This window comes from Neolamprologus brichardi, chromosome 4, assembly GCF_056152115.1.
Source record: "Neolamprologus brichardi isolate AB-2024 chromosome 4, ASM5615211v1, whole genome shotgun sequence".
Classification (NCBI taxonomy): Eukaryota; Metazoa; Chordata; class Actinopteri; order Cichliformes; family Cichlidae; genus Neolamprologus; species Neolamprologus brichardi.
The window spans coordinates 3,442,784-3,458,873 of record NC_142107.1 but is presented as its reverse complement, the minus strand read 5'-3'; the positions used below and the strand labels follow the sequence as shown (position 1 = coordinate 3,458,873).

At 39.2% G+C, this 16,090-nt stretch overlaps 1 protein-coding gene across 1 annotated transcript in view; it reads left to right on the top strand.

Annotated features, from left to right (window-relative positions):
- The first annotated feature begins 317 nt into the window (after positions 1 to 317).
- gucy2ca (guanylate cyclase 2Ca) overlaps positions 318 to 16,090 on the top strand; it is a 24,892-nt gene continuing 9,119 nt past the window's right edge. The window contains exons 1-22 of the mRNA XM_087839626.1: positions 318 to 519; positions 1,647 to 1,759; positions 3,157 to 3,224; positions 3,308 to 3,529; positions 3,626 to 3,744; positions 3,969 to 4,068; positions 4,178 to 4,283; positions 4,362 to 4,506; positions 6,361 to 6,446; positions 6,543 to 6,660; positions 6,768 to 6,849; positions 7,101 to 7,194; positions 7,721 to 7,783; positions 7,866 to 7,937; positions 8,027 to 8,131; positions 9,283 to 9,369; positions 9,628 to 9,760; positions 12,033 to 12,170; positions 12,366 to 12,454; positions 12,642 to 12,733; positions 12,947 to 13,105; positions 15,880 to 16,072. Coding sequence (XP_087695752.1) covers positions 318 to 519; positions 1,647 to 1,759; positions 3,157 to 3,224; positions 3,308 to 3,529; positions 3,626 to 3,744; positions 3,969 to 4,068; positions 4,178 to 4,283; positions 4,362 to 4,506; positions 6,361 to 6,446; positions 6,543 to 6,660; positions 6,768 to 6,849; positions 7,101 to 7,194; positions 7,721 to 7,783; positions 7,866 to 7,937; positions 8,027 to 8,131; positions 9,283 to 9,369; positions 9,628 to 9,760; positions 12,033 to 12,170; positions 12,366 to 12,454; positions 12,642 to 12,733; positions 12,947 to 13,105; positions 15,880 to 16,072 — 2,586 coding nt within the window. The remainder of the gene's footprint in view (positions 520 to 1,646; positions 1,760 to 3,156; positions 3,225 to 3,307; positions 3,530 to 3,625; positions 3,745 to 3,968; positions 4,069 to 4,177; positions 4,284 to 4,361; positions 4,507 to 6,360; positions 6,447 to 6,542; positions 6,661 to 6,767; positions 6,850 to 7,100; positions 7,195 to 7,720; positions 7,784 to 7,865; positions 7,938 to 8,026; positions 8,132 to 9,282; positions 9,370 to 9,627; positions 9,761 to 12,032; positions 12,171 to 12,365; positions 12,455 to 12,641; positions 12,734 to 12,946; positions 13,106 to 15,879; positions 16,073 to 16,090) is intronic.

Genomic DNA, 16,090 nt, shown 5'->3' with positions numbered 1-16,090 from the left:
TACCAAGAGGAACATAACAGCTGTTATTTCTTTTTTTTTTTGGTCTTTAATCTAGATATTTTGAATTTACTGAAAGTTTTGGGGGCCGGATCTTACACAAAACTTCTCTTACCTGGATTCTTGGCATTGGATCAGGAGAGCGACTTCTTTTTGGTTACTGCAGAGATGTGCTGACTTCTGTTTTTGAACTTTTGTCATCAGTGGGGAAGATATGTTGTGCTTCCAGCATCCTGTTTACCTGAGCAGAGGTCTCTATTTTTGACATCTATACTAGAGCCAAAAATTCAGAGGCAAAAATGAAAGTCTCAGTGATCAGGATGTCCAGTTTACTTTACCTGGGAGTACTTACGCTCGCCATGGTCGCCAGTGACATGATTGATGACTGTTTGAATTCAAACCATTCTTACTACATGAATATTGTACTGCTGGAGGACAACACTTATGAATGGAGCATGCCACTTGTGAAGGCGGCCGTGAAACAAGCTATTCTAGCTGACAAGCAGGAGAACGATAAGTATGGTATGGACAGATAGATACCCTACAGAAAAAACACACAAAACAAAACACATCAGGCTTGAAGAACAACAAGAAGGGTATCAATATATATAGTAGTATCTTTAAAGTCTCTCCGCGAATGCATTAACTTACACAAAACATACTTTACTGTCAATTTTCACACTTAGCTTAAAAATTAAAAATTAAAAAACTGGACTGTTTGGTTTTTGTTTGCCTAGTCTAAAAGTATGACATTTATGTATGACTATTATCTTATTTTCACATGAAATTGTATTCATCATAGGTTAAAAAGATATAACATATAAATACATTTTTCTCAAGCTGCCTGCAGATAGATATAAAAGATACCTCTTTCTAGGTCATTTTACTGTGTGTACAAGGCGAGGCTAAAATAGTCGTGTCCTGCTAGGAAACCATTAAAGTAGCTTTTAAAAGTGTTCTGTGTATTTAAATCATTCTTCCAGGAATCTGGCTCACTGATGTTTGACCAGTGTTTTACTGCTCGTGTGTGTTTACCACGAAAAAGTTAAATACATCATTAACTTGTGGTTTATGTACCAAATCATATGTCACTTTCGCTGTTGTTAAATAGTTCAAGGTTGCTCGTTTTATTACTAAAAGGACTGATGCAAGATTTCTGCAGTCAATGCCAACAGAAGGACAAAAGATGACTCACAGTTTATCATCTTTGTAGAAGTACCAGTTCTCAGGAATGTTTAATAGCTACCCGTAACACCATTCGACTCTGATCCTGCACTCCGTCACACACAACCTTGGCTGTGCTGTTAACGGCGGGGCCAGAGCTGCTCTGGTGGACCAAAGCATTTGTTATGATGCTATTTTAAGTAATTTTTAGCATTTTATTCTGTAGGGGAAAACATATTGACAGATATGATACAAATGAAACTAATTTAGGAATTTAAATATGTTATGTTTAGATATGTTATTTAAACATATCTGCTGTATCTGTCATTAAGGGACCCTTTTTAAAAAAAATGTTACTGTTCTTCCTGCTTCTGATGCAAATTCAACCATTAGACCTATTTTTGCCAGTGCATAAGGACAGACTAATCTAATCTCATTGTTTTCCGACATTCATTACTCTTATCAATTTTTTTCCATGACTCAAGGTTTAGACTTCACTTTGACTGCTAACTTCAATGGGTTCAACACCAACTTGTACAAGCGGCAGGGCTGCGGGAGCAGCACGTGCGAGGGGTTGACAATACTCAAGAAACTAAATGTAAGTGTGGTTACTTGCTTAAACATAGCGGGCACAATCAGACATAACACTTTCTGATGTGATTTTCTTGTTCCTAAAGCCCCTGAGTTTTTTTTTTAAGCCTTTGTTTTAGATCTTGTAAATAGGTCTGAGGGGTTTTTACAGTTCTGCCACTACTGACGGTTTGAGGTTGTAATGCTTAAATTGGCTTGTAACTGGCATCATTACACACAGCAGGACAGTTCTAGTTGTAAACATGAACTTAACATCATGAATGGACATTTTTATTTCTTGGGGATGCATGAAAATATTATTTCTAAAACGTCATCAGTAGAAAACAAAGAAATCAGTGATGACGTCAGCTCTCTGTAGACTTTTTCCATAAATGTCATCACTGTTATTCGTCATAATTCAAATAATAATAATAGTAATATTTGATTTATAAAAGAACCTTTCCTCATCCACTATATGAACAAAAGTAATGGGACATCTACATGTTACACCTAGCATTTGCTCCCTAAATGCTTCCACTTTGCAATAAAAACACTTACATCTGATCATAGAGGATCTAGGAGGGAAGAAATTCATGAACTGACTTCTTGCAATGATGGGATCCTATTACAGTGGCACGTCTGAATTCAGCGAGCTCTTTAGAACAACCCACTCTTTCATCAGTGATTGTAAAGGCAGACAGCATGACCCAATACTTTTGCCCATTTTGTGTACCAAAAAGTCATACAGTATAGACCTCAGGTAAACAATAGTCAGTATATAAGGTCTGCAGCTTGGAGATATTATCTGACAAGTGTCCAGTGTCAGACGAGCAGAGATTTGAGAGGAAGGGGGCAGAAGTGAAAGAGATCAGAGAAATACTGAAATATTTTTTGGAGCCGGTGTTGGGGATGACTTGATGACTTGTGCTTGATGCCACAGACTCATTGATTATGTGAAGATGATACTGCCATCACTTGCAAGAGATTAAACTATGAGCTTTGTTTGGTTTAGATTGGAAGGTAACTGTGTTACTGAGCTAAAGAGGAAGTTTACCAGAGGGTTTGGTGATATAGAAGTTATGATACTTATAAATTAGTGGAATGTCAAGATACAAGTATCACCACAAACACCAGGCTAAATAGAAGCACAGTGCAATGTAGACAAAGCATGCTGCATAGTGAACTCAGTCAGTGCAGCTCTTACTTTTTTGCCTCATTAGGCAAAGCAGCTGATACTGCTTCCTCCAGCACAGTCAAGAGCAACAGATTTGTCCAGTTTTACTGGGGACTAATGAAATGGATTTGGGGAAATATTGCAAAATTACAGAGCTAGTAGGAATTGAAGCAAAAAGAATAAATGCAAGTAGACTGTGAAGTAACTGCTCTGAAGTTCATTTTCCTTAATGCAGTTGTAACTTTCTTCAGGCTAATGGTGAAGTCGGATGTGTCATGCTGGGGCCTTCCTGCACATATGCCACCTATCAGTTAGTAGAGTAAGTATGAATCTTTTTCTTTCACTTTCATGAGATTTTTTAATTCATGAGTTTTTAATTTTTGCCCGTTTGTTTTTCTCCAGTGAAAACATTGGTCTGCGTTTAACCATTCCCATCATCTCTGCTGGAAGTTTTGGCCTCTCTTGTGACTACAAACCTAAACTAACCCGAATTCTGCCTCCAGCACGAAAGATCTGTGACTTTTTCCTTAACTTTATGAATGAAACTCTGCCATTCAAGGAGGATCCGTGGAGCCGATTCTACGTCTATAAGAAGACCAACAATGCATCTGAGGACTGCTTCTGGTGAGCCAAACTCAAGCGATTATGGATAAGATCTGTTGTTTCATTTGCACTCCAGCGTCAACCGGCTTTTTGATTTGTTTCATTGCTTTGCCACAGGTATATCAACGCACTGACGGCAGCTACTAACAAGTTTATGCTGGGCACAAACACAGAGACAATTCATGGAGAGGAGGGCCTGAAAAAAATGTTCCAGTCTCCGAAAAGACACAGCAACAGTGAATATAAATATTTTTGTCTGTTTTTGAGAATTTATAGTTTTTTAATAAAGCAGAAAAATGCCTTGGTCTTCTGGGGATTTCATTGTAAGTTGGTTATTTAAGCCGTAGCAGTCGTCAAGACTGAAAGAGCTGAATAACCAGTAGTCTGACTGAAGAAGTGCACTAACACAGCTGAAGAATTTTCCTTCTTGCTTACTGTAAAACTGATTTATTTCTTTCAGTTTTAATCTTGTGTGGGGACACTGATGAGATGGTTTCAGTAAAGGAGCTGGTGGGCCAGATTCCCAAAGACTTCCTGTTTATTCTCCTAGATGTGTACAAGTAAGCTGGACATGAATTTATTGTTTCACACATGCACTGCTACCACAACGTTTTTATTAAGTGGGAATCAAGAAATCTTAATACTAAGAAACTATTTTCCTTCATTCAGCCCTGATTATTATTTAAACACCACATCTTCTGCGGGTATGGAAAATGTCTTAGTGGTCACTCTGCCGCAGAGAAACTACACCTCTGGCTCTTCATTCAATGAAACGGTGAGTCGCACCTCAAGCTCAGAAAGAAGACCACGTGAAGTAACTGCTCCGTCTTTTACCGTCCATTCTCTCGTGCAGGTAAACGATTATGTGGCAGGATATCATGATGGGACTCTGCTGTTTGGTAAAGCACTCAGAGAGAGGATGCTCAGCATACAAAAATACAACGGGACCGACAACGGCTCTCTGGGTGACAACCCATTTGGAAACATCTCATTTTATGGTGCGTATGACCAGAGATAACACAGCTGGAGGCAGAATGCCAGAGGACTGTGATAAGCAGCATCTGGGAGGACACCATGCCTATTCAAGTAGCTGAAATAAGAAGGATGAGTTAAACATTCTTTTATTTTATGCCCACAAGATTGATGTTGCTTAGATCAAAGTTTGACTGCAGCTGAGGAACAAAGATGGCTTTCACATTAAAACACAACCGCCGTCTCTTTTTTAAATTCTGCTGGTCTGTGTTGAGGTTTTGGATGCTATCATACAACAAAACCAATAATACCTGAAGATGACTTCAGATGACTTTGAAAGGATAAAGAGATTTTCATTGCTTGTTTTTTCTTCGAGTTAATATTTACTGCAGTTCAGCTCACTGCAATGTGGAGATTGTCCTCCAAGATACAGAGTATGAGATCAAAGTGAGTATTTACAGCCCTTGATCTTTTGTTTTATGGTAACTTTTATTGTTTTCTGGCTAACTCTTACCCTGTCCTCTTACTTGTACCCAAGTAAAAGGGTCAGTCGGTCTTCTGGATTTTTCTTTAGGGTTAAAGGGTACAGGTATGAAAACGATTCCATTATGATTTCTTTTTCTGTACCGACTACAGCAATAATGGGATGCCACAGACTGTATATAAAAGATGGATGAGTCACCATAAGGTCACCTGCTTCTGGGCTCAGTTTTATGAAGCCTGCATGTCAGGGGTTTTGGAAAATGGCTTTTTTTTTGTAGCCAGAAGTGATTGTCACCTCTTGATTTCTACATGGAGGTTTGATTTGTTCTACGCTTGTGTGAAAATACACATGCTTTCTGTCATTACTACAGTCACAAATAAACAGCTTTTCAATTGTTTAATTCACATAACTGTTGTTTGTTATATATAACATTAGGAATCTATCAGGGCAGGACAGTGGCATGGTGGTGAGCACTGTTTCCTCACAGCAAGAAGGTCCTGAGTTCAATTCAACCATCAGGGTGGGGTCTTTCTGTTTGCGTGGGTTCTCTACGGGCACTCTGGCTTCCTCCCACAGTCTGAAGACATGTAGTTATGTGAGGGGTTAGGTTAACTGGTAACTCTAAACTGCCCATAGGTGTGAATGGTTGTCTGTCTCTATGCGTTACATGACCTGTCCAGGGTGTGCCTCTGCCAATCAATTTTATTTACAGCAGTCACATGTTTTATTGTGAAAGGTAGGGCCAGGAAGAATCCCTTTTTGAACATTCATAGAACAATTTAAGTTTCAGGTGTATTATTTTATGCATGTATACAATAAATCAAGTTTCCACGTATGAAAGTGTTACCGTCGTCAGCAGTCAAAGCAGCCACGTCCTGAACTTTACGCTTTAACAAAATACAAGTGGATGAGTAGTTTTTGGGCTTTTAAACATGGGAGTCTATAAGGATTGAGTCACTTTAGGAGACAACCTCCAGTGGCCACTCCAGGAGCAGCAGTTTTTGCCACTTAATCATTACTTTAATTTTTCAAGTAGTGCTTTTGTAATTTTGTGCGATTTATCTGTTAATCCGTTCAGCTGGCAATAATTTTGATCGGAGTTTATAAAGAATCTCTATGTTTTGTAGTTATTGTGTAAAAAAGAAAAAACAAAGCTTTAAAAGATCAACTTTGACTTTCAGAAATGCAGATTTCTCATGTTGTATAGCTGCAATTAACTAACAGTTAATAAAGGATATAAACAGAATTTATTGATAATGAAATAAATATTTGCAGTTTTTCATGTCAAATTTTTAGGTAACATTGAGTCAAAGCATTTTTTTTAAATGAAACTTTTTGGAAAAGCATAATGCAAAATGTTTTATTGTCTTGTTTATATGATTGTGTGTGCAAGCAGGTATGGGAGGACACTATGTGCTTGATGAATATGGGGACAGAGATGTTAACTTCTCAATCATTTACACATCAGTTAACACTGCCAAGGTGAAACCTTTGTTTATTAATCAGTTAACACTGCTGCATTAAAAGTGAATCGCTGTTTTTTTTTCTTACATTTTTCCTCTCTCTCTTCCTCTATAGTATAAAACTCTGCTATTGTTTGATACATCACTAAATAAAATCATCAATTACACCCAAAACCCCACTCTGCCGTGGGCAGGAAACAAGCTGCCTCCTGACAAGCCAAAGACACCGGATGGTAAAACACACATGAACTTTTTGCAGAATAATTTACAGAATGATTTAATGCTTTATTCAAGGCAAAGCTCTGAATCTTCGACTCTATTCATGCGTGTCTCCTTTCAGAGTTTGACATGCAGGAAATCATTGTGATTGTTCTGAGTCTCAGCGTTGTGGTGGTGACGGGAGTCGCTCTTATCTTCTACAGGTAAACTGCAGATTCATTTCCCAGTTGTGGTAGAAGAGCTCCATGTCACATTTTAGCACAAGTGCATCACTAGAGCTGAGCTGAAAAAATAAGGCAGTATTTACCTTATTTAGGTAAAGGAGGACAGGATAACAGCTCTGTGGCAAATACTGCCTTGTGTTTTTCAACCTGGAGCAACAACATCTTATTATGCAGTAAACATATACGATCATTTACTGCATGCTTTTTAAAAATGTTTTTTTTACTGACAGGCAGAACAGGAAAGAACGCTCTCTACAGAAGAAATGGTCTCACATCGAACCTCACCTGATTGGCCCTCTGGATGAGAAGGAAGTGTCTCTGAAGGTAAATGCTCTTAGCAGCAAACTTTAACTCCAGATTTTATTCCCTGACTGCTGAAGAAATGCAGCTCTATGACACAATAAGGCTATATCTTTTTGATACGCATTAAATAAGATATGACTACATGAAAATGTCGGAGTATGTGCTAAATTGTTAAAGTTCAATAAAAAGTGAAACTGATGTCCAAGAGTCAGGAAATCCCAGCTGATAACAGATGATCTTAATGCCTCTGCAAGCTGCTTTGCAGCCCATGTTGAACGTGATACACCTAGAAGGGCGGTGAATGTGAAGTCATGGATGCCTGCTCTGTTTTGGACCTGTTTGCTCAGTGATTCTTGTGTCAGAACAGGATCATACATCTGCAGCTATCTTATTGAAAATGAAACCTGTTCTTTACACGTACCAGATTTATGACTAAAATGTCCTAAAATGTATGTAAATCTCAAGGTTTTTACCATTGACGATCAAAAAGCTTTCAGATCTATAGCAGTTCAAGATAAGAATGTGTGTGTGTGTGTTTATGAAACAGATTGATGAAGATAAGAGGAAGGACAGTACATACTTCAGGCAGCGAGGCCGCTACGACAAGAAGGTATCAGCAATCCAAAAAAATCTGATTTTAAAAAGATTCAAAGGGAAATGATCATGTCGGTCCTTTTCTCTGTGTTCTTCAGCCTGTAATCATGAAAGAGCTGAAAACCACAGAGGGAGACTTCACTGAGGACCAGAGGATTGAGCTCAACACTGTGAGATATCTCTGCGTTTTAGCTTAGAGGTTAATAAAAGTACATAAAAAAAATAATTAACTCTCCCTGCCACTGTCTTCATGTTCCAGCTGCTGCGCATTGACTACTACAATCTGACCAAATTTTATGGCACAGTGAAGTTTGAATATGGTGTATACGGTGTGTTTGAGCTGTGTCAGAGGGGCTCCCTCAGGGTAAGAGCAGACACTGTTTCTACCTTCATATCAGGTCCTGCTGCTGGCATTTCTGTTCGTAAATCAGTTTATCTTATCGTTTAAATTGTTTTCTAATCTGTATAACAATAAAAAAAACAAACACCCATGAGCACAGAAATACACTCACCAGCCACTTCATTAGTTACACCTGCTGTTCCCAACGGTGCTCGACTGGATTGAGATTTGGTGATGTGGAGGCCATTTGATTACAATGTTCAAAGGACCAATTTGAGATGATTTGAGCTTCGTGTTTGCTGTAGGCCATCTACATCCCGATTTAAAATGCCATGCATTCATAGATATCTTGGTTGTAATGAGTTGTTTGAGTTACTGCTGCATTCCTGTTAGCGTGAAGCAGTCTGGTCCTTCTCCTCGGGCATCAACAAGTTACAACCCAGAGAACGAGACTCTCACTGGATATTTTCTCATTTTCAAACCATTCTCTGTAAACCCTGGAGATAGTTGTGTAGGAATATCCTTTCAGATCCGACATTTCTGAAATATTCAGACCGGCCCAACTGCCACCAACGACCATGTCGTGTTCAAAGTCACTTAAATCACTTTTCTTTCCTATTCCGATTCTCAGTTTTAACTTCAGCAGGTCTTCTTCACCGAATCTGCACGCTGAGTAACTACCATGTGATTAGCTGATTCAGTATTTGCATTAACAAGCAGTCAAACTGGTGTACCTGGTGAAGTGGCCAGTGAGTGTATGTTGTCATTGTGGTGCAGATGATCACATTTCAATAACACTTTTATTAATATAATATAATGGTCAAACTTAGCAATAACTTAATAGATATTGTGTTATCATTCAAAAACTTCTTTTAGCACTTGCACTGACTGCAATGAAAAGTTTCCAATGGCAACAGTTTAAAGACCACATTTGCACACTGCATGCAGAAAAACACAATTTTTGACCCTATGCTGATTTGACTTTTCAGTGCTCAGCGGCACGCATAGTTCACAGTGACTCTGATGTTCACTTGTTGATAAGTTATGGACACACAGTGTTTAAAGAACACTTACAGTGTGTATGAATGCATATGATTCAGACTCTCTCACACACAGACTTGTTTCAGTTTCCAAAAATGCTAAAACCTGAATTTGCTCATGTTTTTCCCCCCCAGTACATTCTCAGTGACAGGATCTCTTACCCAGATGAAACATTCATGGATATGGAGTTTAAAATATCAGTCATGTATGACATAGCAAAGGTATTGTTTCTTTAAGATGCTTTTCTGAGTATGTGATTTATTAAATGCTTTCTTTTATTTTTAGTTTTATTTTGCCTGTTTTCTTTTGGGTAACTGGTTTGTTTTTAAATACCACATTTAAAGCACCTCCAGCACATATTTTGTTTCAGCAACATATAATTTCAGGATTTTCTTAAGAGAAAAAACAACCGGAACACATGATAAAAAATTGTTGAAATAGCAAATAATAACCACTGCTCTGCTGTATATATTCGATAGGGCATGTCATATCTCCACTCGAGCAATATTGCAGTCCACGGCCGCCTCAAGTCCTCCAACTGTGTTGTCGACAACCGTATGGTGGTCAAGATCACTGACTTCGGCTGCAACACCATGCTAAAACCAGGAAAAGGTAAGCTTTAAAAAAATGTTATCAGTGTGGCTGAGTATTGATCTAAGCTCTGAGATCATCGTTTTCTTCTAAAAGCTCCCGCTGAGTTAGAATCCTGCTCTGAGTGTGAGAGTTTTGAGTGTTTGAAGCTTTTGGAGTGTATTTCTTGATTTTAATTTAATCATATAATTTCTTGACTTAGAGAGTTTAACTAGGTTAATTGTGTTTTATATGCTTGGGTTGTATCATCCTTCTCTAATGAGGGTTGCCAGCATGGGTTAGTCTGATGGCTCTCGATGGTCATTGTTGCCTTGCTCTTGCTTTACCTGTTGGTTGAGCTTGGGATGACATGTCTGTGGTCCGGTGAGCACAGTGATGTGGTGGTTAGCACCGTCACATCACAACATCAGGGTCTGAACCTGTTGGCTGTGGCCCTTCTGTGCAGGGTTTGCCTCTTCTCCCTCTGATTGCATGGGTTTGCTTCTGGTATTCTGATTTCCTTGAATAATAATCCTCCCCTCATAAACTGTCCAGGATTTATGTTAATCAGACATAAACATTAGCTTAACTAAAGCAACGATATGACTGGTTTGGCCTCCGACATTACCTTACGGCGATTGCAATGCATGACTAAATCATAACAAGCTTTTCTTGTTAGTTTTTCTCTGACTTCTGAGTCAGTGTGAGGAAAAAAAAAACGATTTTGATGACATAGCTCGTGACTGGGAAGGAAAAACAAATTAGTTTTCTGGCAGCAACACATAAAACACACAACAGTTATTATAAAAGGTATAACTGAAAAAAAAACCTGCTTTTAATTCAGAGAGTTATTTTAAAGTACTCTCGGGAGTTAAATAGGCTGCTTATGAAATCAGAATACAGAATTTTTAACTGAAGAACAATGTGACACTATTGTATTGCTGTAGAACCTCCCGAGACACAAATGAAGGAAATAGAAAAAAAATGCAAAATTTCTTTGCGTAAGACTCCTTCCTGTTTTGGAGGGGGCGGGGTCTGATCGACCTTCGTAACCACATAGCAGAATTTTGCTATTTGGCTGCAACACATAGCAGCAGCATCTCTATCATAAACAGCAAACACCTTGGTTTTAAATGGCGTCCATGTTACTTCACAGAGTAGCATAGATGCTATTTTAAAGTTCTCCTTGACCAGCCAGACATAGACTTTTTTTCACCAGTGGATTCTCCACACTTGGACAATTGTTGGCTCTGTTAGTGTTCAAGGGTACCTTGTAACAGCAGTGGCGGGTCTGAGGTCTGCAGGGAAGCAGAAAATGCAGCCAGGCTGGATCAGGAAACTGGGGTGAGGTCTCAGTAACTTCTGTAGTCATAAAGTCAGGATTGTTTGTCCTGTTAGATGTAATCAGGACTCATTCTGCAGGTAAACAGTTAATCTCTTTGCCTGACTTCCCATCATTGCTGAAGGATCACTATTATTATCTTTTCAAACACATCAACTATGAATAGTCGGAGGTGTTGCTTTGTCTACTGTACCTGTAATACGCTTCAGGGGCAGCTGGAGGTCCCTGTACAAAGCTCCCATAGAGACACACAGTAAGGATTACCAATAGAGAGTCACTATCTGTTTCTGTCAGGCTGAGGGAATATTGCACCGCCTGTGGCTTGGCTGTCAAAGACTAGCTAACCCTTTTCTTTGCTCCAGCAGCAGCTCACTGGGTTACGTGTAATTTCAGATAAGTCTTCTTATTTTTTGTTCAAAGTACTGCCAGACAGCGGAGGGAGATATGTCTAACGTTCTAATAAGGGTGGCTGTAGCTCAGGAGGTAGAGCAGGTCACCTACTGATCGGAAGGTTGGAGGTTCGATCCCAGGCTCCTCCAGTCTGCATGCCAAGTATCCTTGGGCAAGATACTAACCCCAAGTTGCTCTCCGATGCGTCCATCGGAGTATGAATGTGCGTGAATGTAGTTAGAAAAAGCACTAAGTATAGATAAAGTGCTTGTGAGAATGGGTGTGGCTGGGTGAATGTGGCATGTTGTATAGAGCGCTTTGAGTACTCCGGGAGAGTAGAAAAGCGCTATATAAGAATCAGTCCATAATAAGCCAGGCTAAGATGAGCACTGGCTACAAGGGGAAGTCAGAGGAAAGGAGCTGACTTTGTAAATGCTGAACTTATGTTCAGGGTTAGGGTAGCTGCAGATTTAAAAATAGAATTAATATATTTGAAAAATGTGTCTGACATTGAAAGGTGTGATTCTGATTGGTGAAAGTAACTGATGATAAACTGATGTTGCTGGTTTTCTGTCCAATCAGATTTGTGGACCGCCCCAGAGCATCTTCGTAAATTTGGGGTGTCTCCAAAAGGCGATGTCTACAGCTACGCCATCATTGCCCATGAGATTGTTATGAGACAAGCCCCTTTCTACACAGAGTACTGCACTGATGTTAGAGGTAGGCCACCATTATACAGCCATAAACAGCAGAACTGAAAAAATGTGTCTGTCTTTGTCAGTCGGTTTTCATTGATTTAAAGACCAGTTTACACATACAAGATGCAAAATTCGGCACACTGTGAAACACAGAGGTCACAGAGTAACGTGTGTCCCATGCTTATCTTGTTTAACTGACCGCTGTGCAAACCCACAGAGAAGATCTACAGATTGCAGCATCCTATCGGGCACAATGTCTTCAGACCTGACCTGAACTTTGAGGGTGTGTCAGACAGAGAGATTGAGGTAAAAAAAAAAAAAAAAAGCCTTTCAAACGCAAAGGAGCTGTTACAGCAACACAACCTGATTCTTATAGAGTTTATAAAGTTATTTGGATCCATTCAAGTAAATTAAGTAGATAAAAAACACTTTCCTCTTCTTTTTTTCTTGTGTTTTTTATGCGTGTTTTGTGTGTATCTCTGTGTCTATACAGCTGTACACACTGATAAAGAATTGCTGGGAGGAAGACCCAGAACGGAGGCCAGATTTTAAAAGAATCGAGTTAACGCTTGGAAATATTTTCAGGTAGATTCCCATCGTGTGTTTCTTCAGTGTGGCTTCGATTCATTTTTAGAACTTGACACATTCCGAACTAACTGCCAAACACCTCACCTCAAAGACCCAAGTGAGGAGGTTTTCCTCAAAAATACGTCTTTCTGTCATATTCTTTTAAATGAAGAGCAGTAAGTAGCAGTAACAGCTGATATGGTAACATAAAACATTTTTGATCTGATGCAGTAACCTCCATAACCAAGCCACAGAGACATACATGGACAACCTGATCCGTCGTCTGCAGATGTACTCCAGGACTTTGGAGAAGCTCGTGGAGGAGAGAACGGCTTTGTACAAAGCTGAGAGGGACAGAGCGGATCGCCTCAACTTTATGCTTCTTCCTGGGTGGGTTTTTACACTCAGCTGAGGCATCTGACACCAGGAACTTTCAAGTCTGCATTCTCCTCCTCCTTACAGTGTTTCTGTATATGTTGTGCTGATTATAGTGTTGCACACCACACATGTAAAAATAAGCAGCAGGCAGTGGTTTTGTTTAAAAAAACAAACCCCTCTAAATATCCACCTGTTTAGGGACATAGGTTATGCAGATTTAGACTATTTATGAATACTGATATTAATAATGTTATCAAATATAACACATGTATCATAACACATAAACATAATATAATTATAACAAATTTTCAATCATAATCAGTGATTGATAATTGGAGTATTTTGTAATACAATACCTGGCAAAATCTATAGAATCACCACACTTCATTCTTTTATTTGTTTTTGCAGAAGAAAAAAAAATTAAGAAGTATTAAAAACATGTAATACTTTGTTGCACAGCATCCAGCTTTTATAATGGTCAGAATTATATCAGGCCTGGGGTTTACTATTGAAAAATCATATTTTCCATCAAACTGCTTCCAACTTTTTGAGGTCAGAAATAAGTTGCTAGGTCAGTTTTGTAGGGAGGAGGCTTGTTGTTGTCCATTTTTTGTTTTTCATTCATTTTTATTTGGATAGCGATACAGACCTTTTCCTTTGATTGCCTTTCAGCAAGAAAAGATTTAGCATTTGTTGCTCTGTAACAAGATGGATTATCATCCTCAAAGTGACTTTGCCATCACAAATCTAATTATGAATTTGATTGTACACTTGTGCATTTACTGTTGAAGTAATGACCGCCGTCTCTTCTGGGCATTCTATCTGACTATGCAGCCTTATAACTGCATAGTCATGACCAGTGTTGGTCAAGTTACTTGAAAAAAGTAATCAGTAACTAATTGCTGATTACTCCCCCAAAAAGTAATCCAGTTACTTTACTGATTACTTATTTTCAAAAGTAATTAATTACTTAGTTACTTAGTTAATTTTAAAAAACACGATTTACAACCTGAATAGGTGATAAAGCGATAGATCTTTCAGTCCAATTCTACTTTTTCTGCATAATCCATCATACAAAATGTAATCAAATGGAAAAGTCCTTTTTTAAAACTTGTTTTATTAGTCTTAATCTTTTAACTTTATGCATCAAGCAAAAATTAAATTATATGCACCATTCTTTGACTTGAAGAAATTAGTTTAACATTTAAACCTATTTTCTGCACATTCCAGCACATAAAATAAAATATTTTTTGTGTTTACACTCACTCTTTCAAATAGATGCAAGTAAAACACAGCAGAAAATAAATAAAATCAAAGACTAGCGGTCCTGTTGCTCTATTTTCACCTGTAAAGCAGGACCAGGGTAGGCGGAGGTTTGTCCTGGTGCAGGTGAGCCGCAGCGGTCAGTTGAAGAATCCGCGAGTTTCTCTGTGAATTTCCCATTACGTCGTTGCGCACTCGGTGCTTGTTTAGGGTTTTTTTCGCTGTATAAATAAGTTTTCTTCCCACGCACAACGGACGCTAATGTTTTTGTCACTTTCTATGGAATCAAACTCAAAGTAAGGTCAGTGCTTCCAAGCTTTAAACGCTGCACGCTAACACTCTCTCCCGCACTCGATATATTATCTATTGTTGATCTGCACACAGCTGTTGTCACGAACGTCGCACTCGCTTACGTCACTGTCATGAGACATTCTCGCAAAAAAATCATGGTTTTAGTAACGCAGTGACGCAGCGTTCCTACGTGAAAGTAACGGTAATCTAATTACCGTTTTTGCAATAGTAATCCCTTACTTTACTCTGGTCATGACTGAGCGCAGAATTTACACTCCAGCATTTACTCTGTGTAGAGGCTGAAAACCCCCATCATGCTGTATTTGGATGTTTACATGTTGTAGTCATGTAACATTAATATATTCAATTCAATTCAATTCAATTTTATTTATATAGCGCCAAATCACAACAAAAGTCGCCTCAAGGCGCTTCATAGATACAGAGAAAAGCCCAACAATCATATGACCCCCTATGAGCAAGCACTTTGGCGACAGTGGGAAGGAAAAACTCCCTTTTAACAGAAAGAAACCTCCGACAGAACCAGGCTCAGGGAGGGGCGGCCATCTGCTGCGACCGGTTGGGGTGAGAGAAGGAAGACAGGATAAAAGACATGCTGTGGAAGAGAGACAGAGGTTAATAACAGATATGATTCAATACAGAGAGGTCTATTAACACATAGTGAGTGAGAAAGGTGACTGGAAAGGAAAAACTCAATGCATCATGGGAATCCCCCGGCAGCCTACATCTATTGCAGCATAACTAAGGGAGGATTCAGGGTCACCTGGTCCAGCCCTAACTATATGCTTTAGCAAAAAGGAAAGTTTTAAGCCTAATCTTGAAAGTAGAGATAGTGTCTGTCTCCCAAATCCAAACTGGAAGCTGGTTCCACAGAAGAGGGGCCTGAAAACTGAAGGCTCTCCCTCCCATTCTACTTTTAAATACTCTAGGAACAACAAGTAGGCCTGCAGAGCGAGAGCGAAGTGCTCTAATAGGGTGATATGGTACTACAAGGTTATTAAGATAAGATGGGGCCTGATTATTTAAGACCTTGTATGTGAGGAGCAGGATTTTGAATTCAATTCTGGATTTAACAGGAAGCCAATGAAGGGAAGCCAAAACAGGAGAAATATGCTCTCTCTTTCTAGTCCCTGTCAGGACTCTTGCTGCAGCATTTTGGAGCACAAATATATCTGACAGTAATCATATTTTCCGCTCTCTCTGCGTCTCCATAGCCCAGTGGTGCGTTCCCTGAAGGAAACGGGGAGTGTGGAGCCAGAGCTGTTTGAGGAGGTCACCATCTATTTCAGTGATATTGTGGGATTCACCACCCTCTGCTACTACAGCACCCCCATGGAGGTGGTCGATATGCTCAACGAAATCTACAAGAACTTTGACAGCATTCTTGATCACCATGATGTCTACAAGGTAGCTTAGCAGGATAAC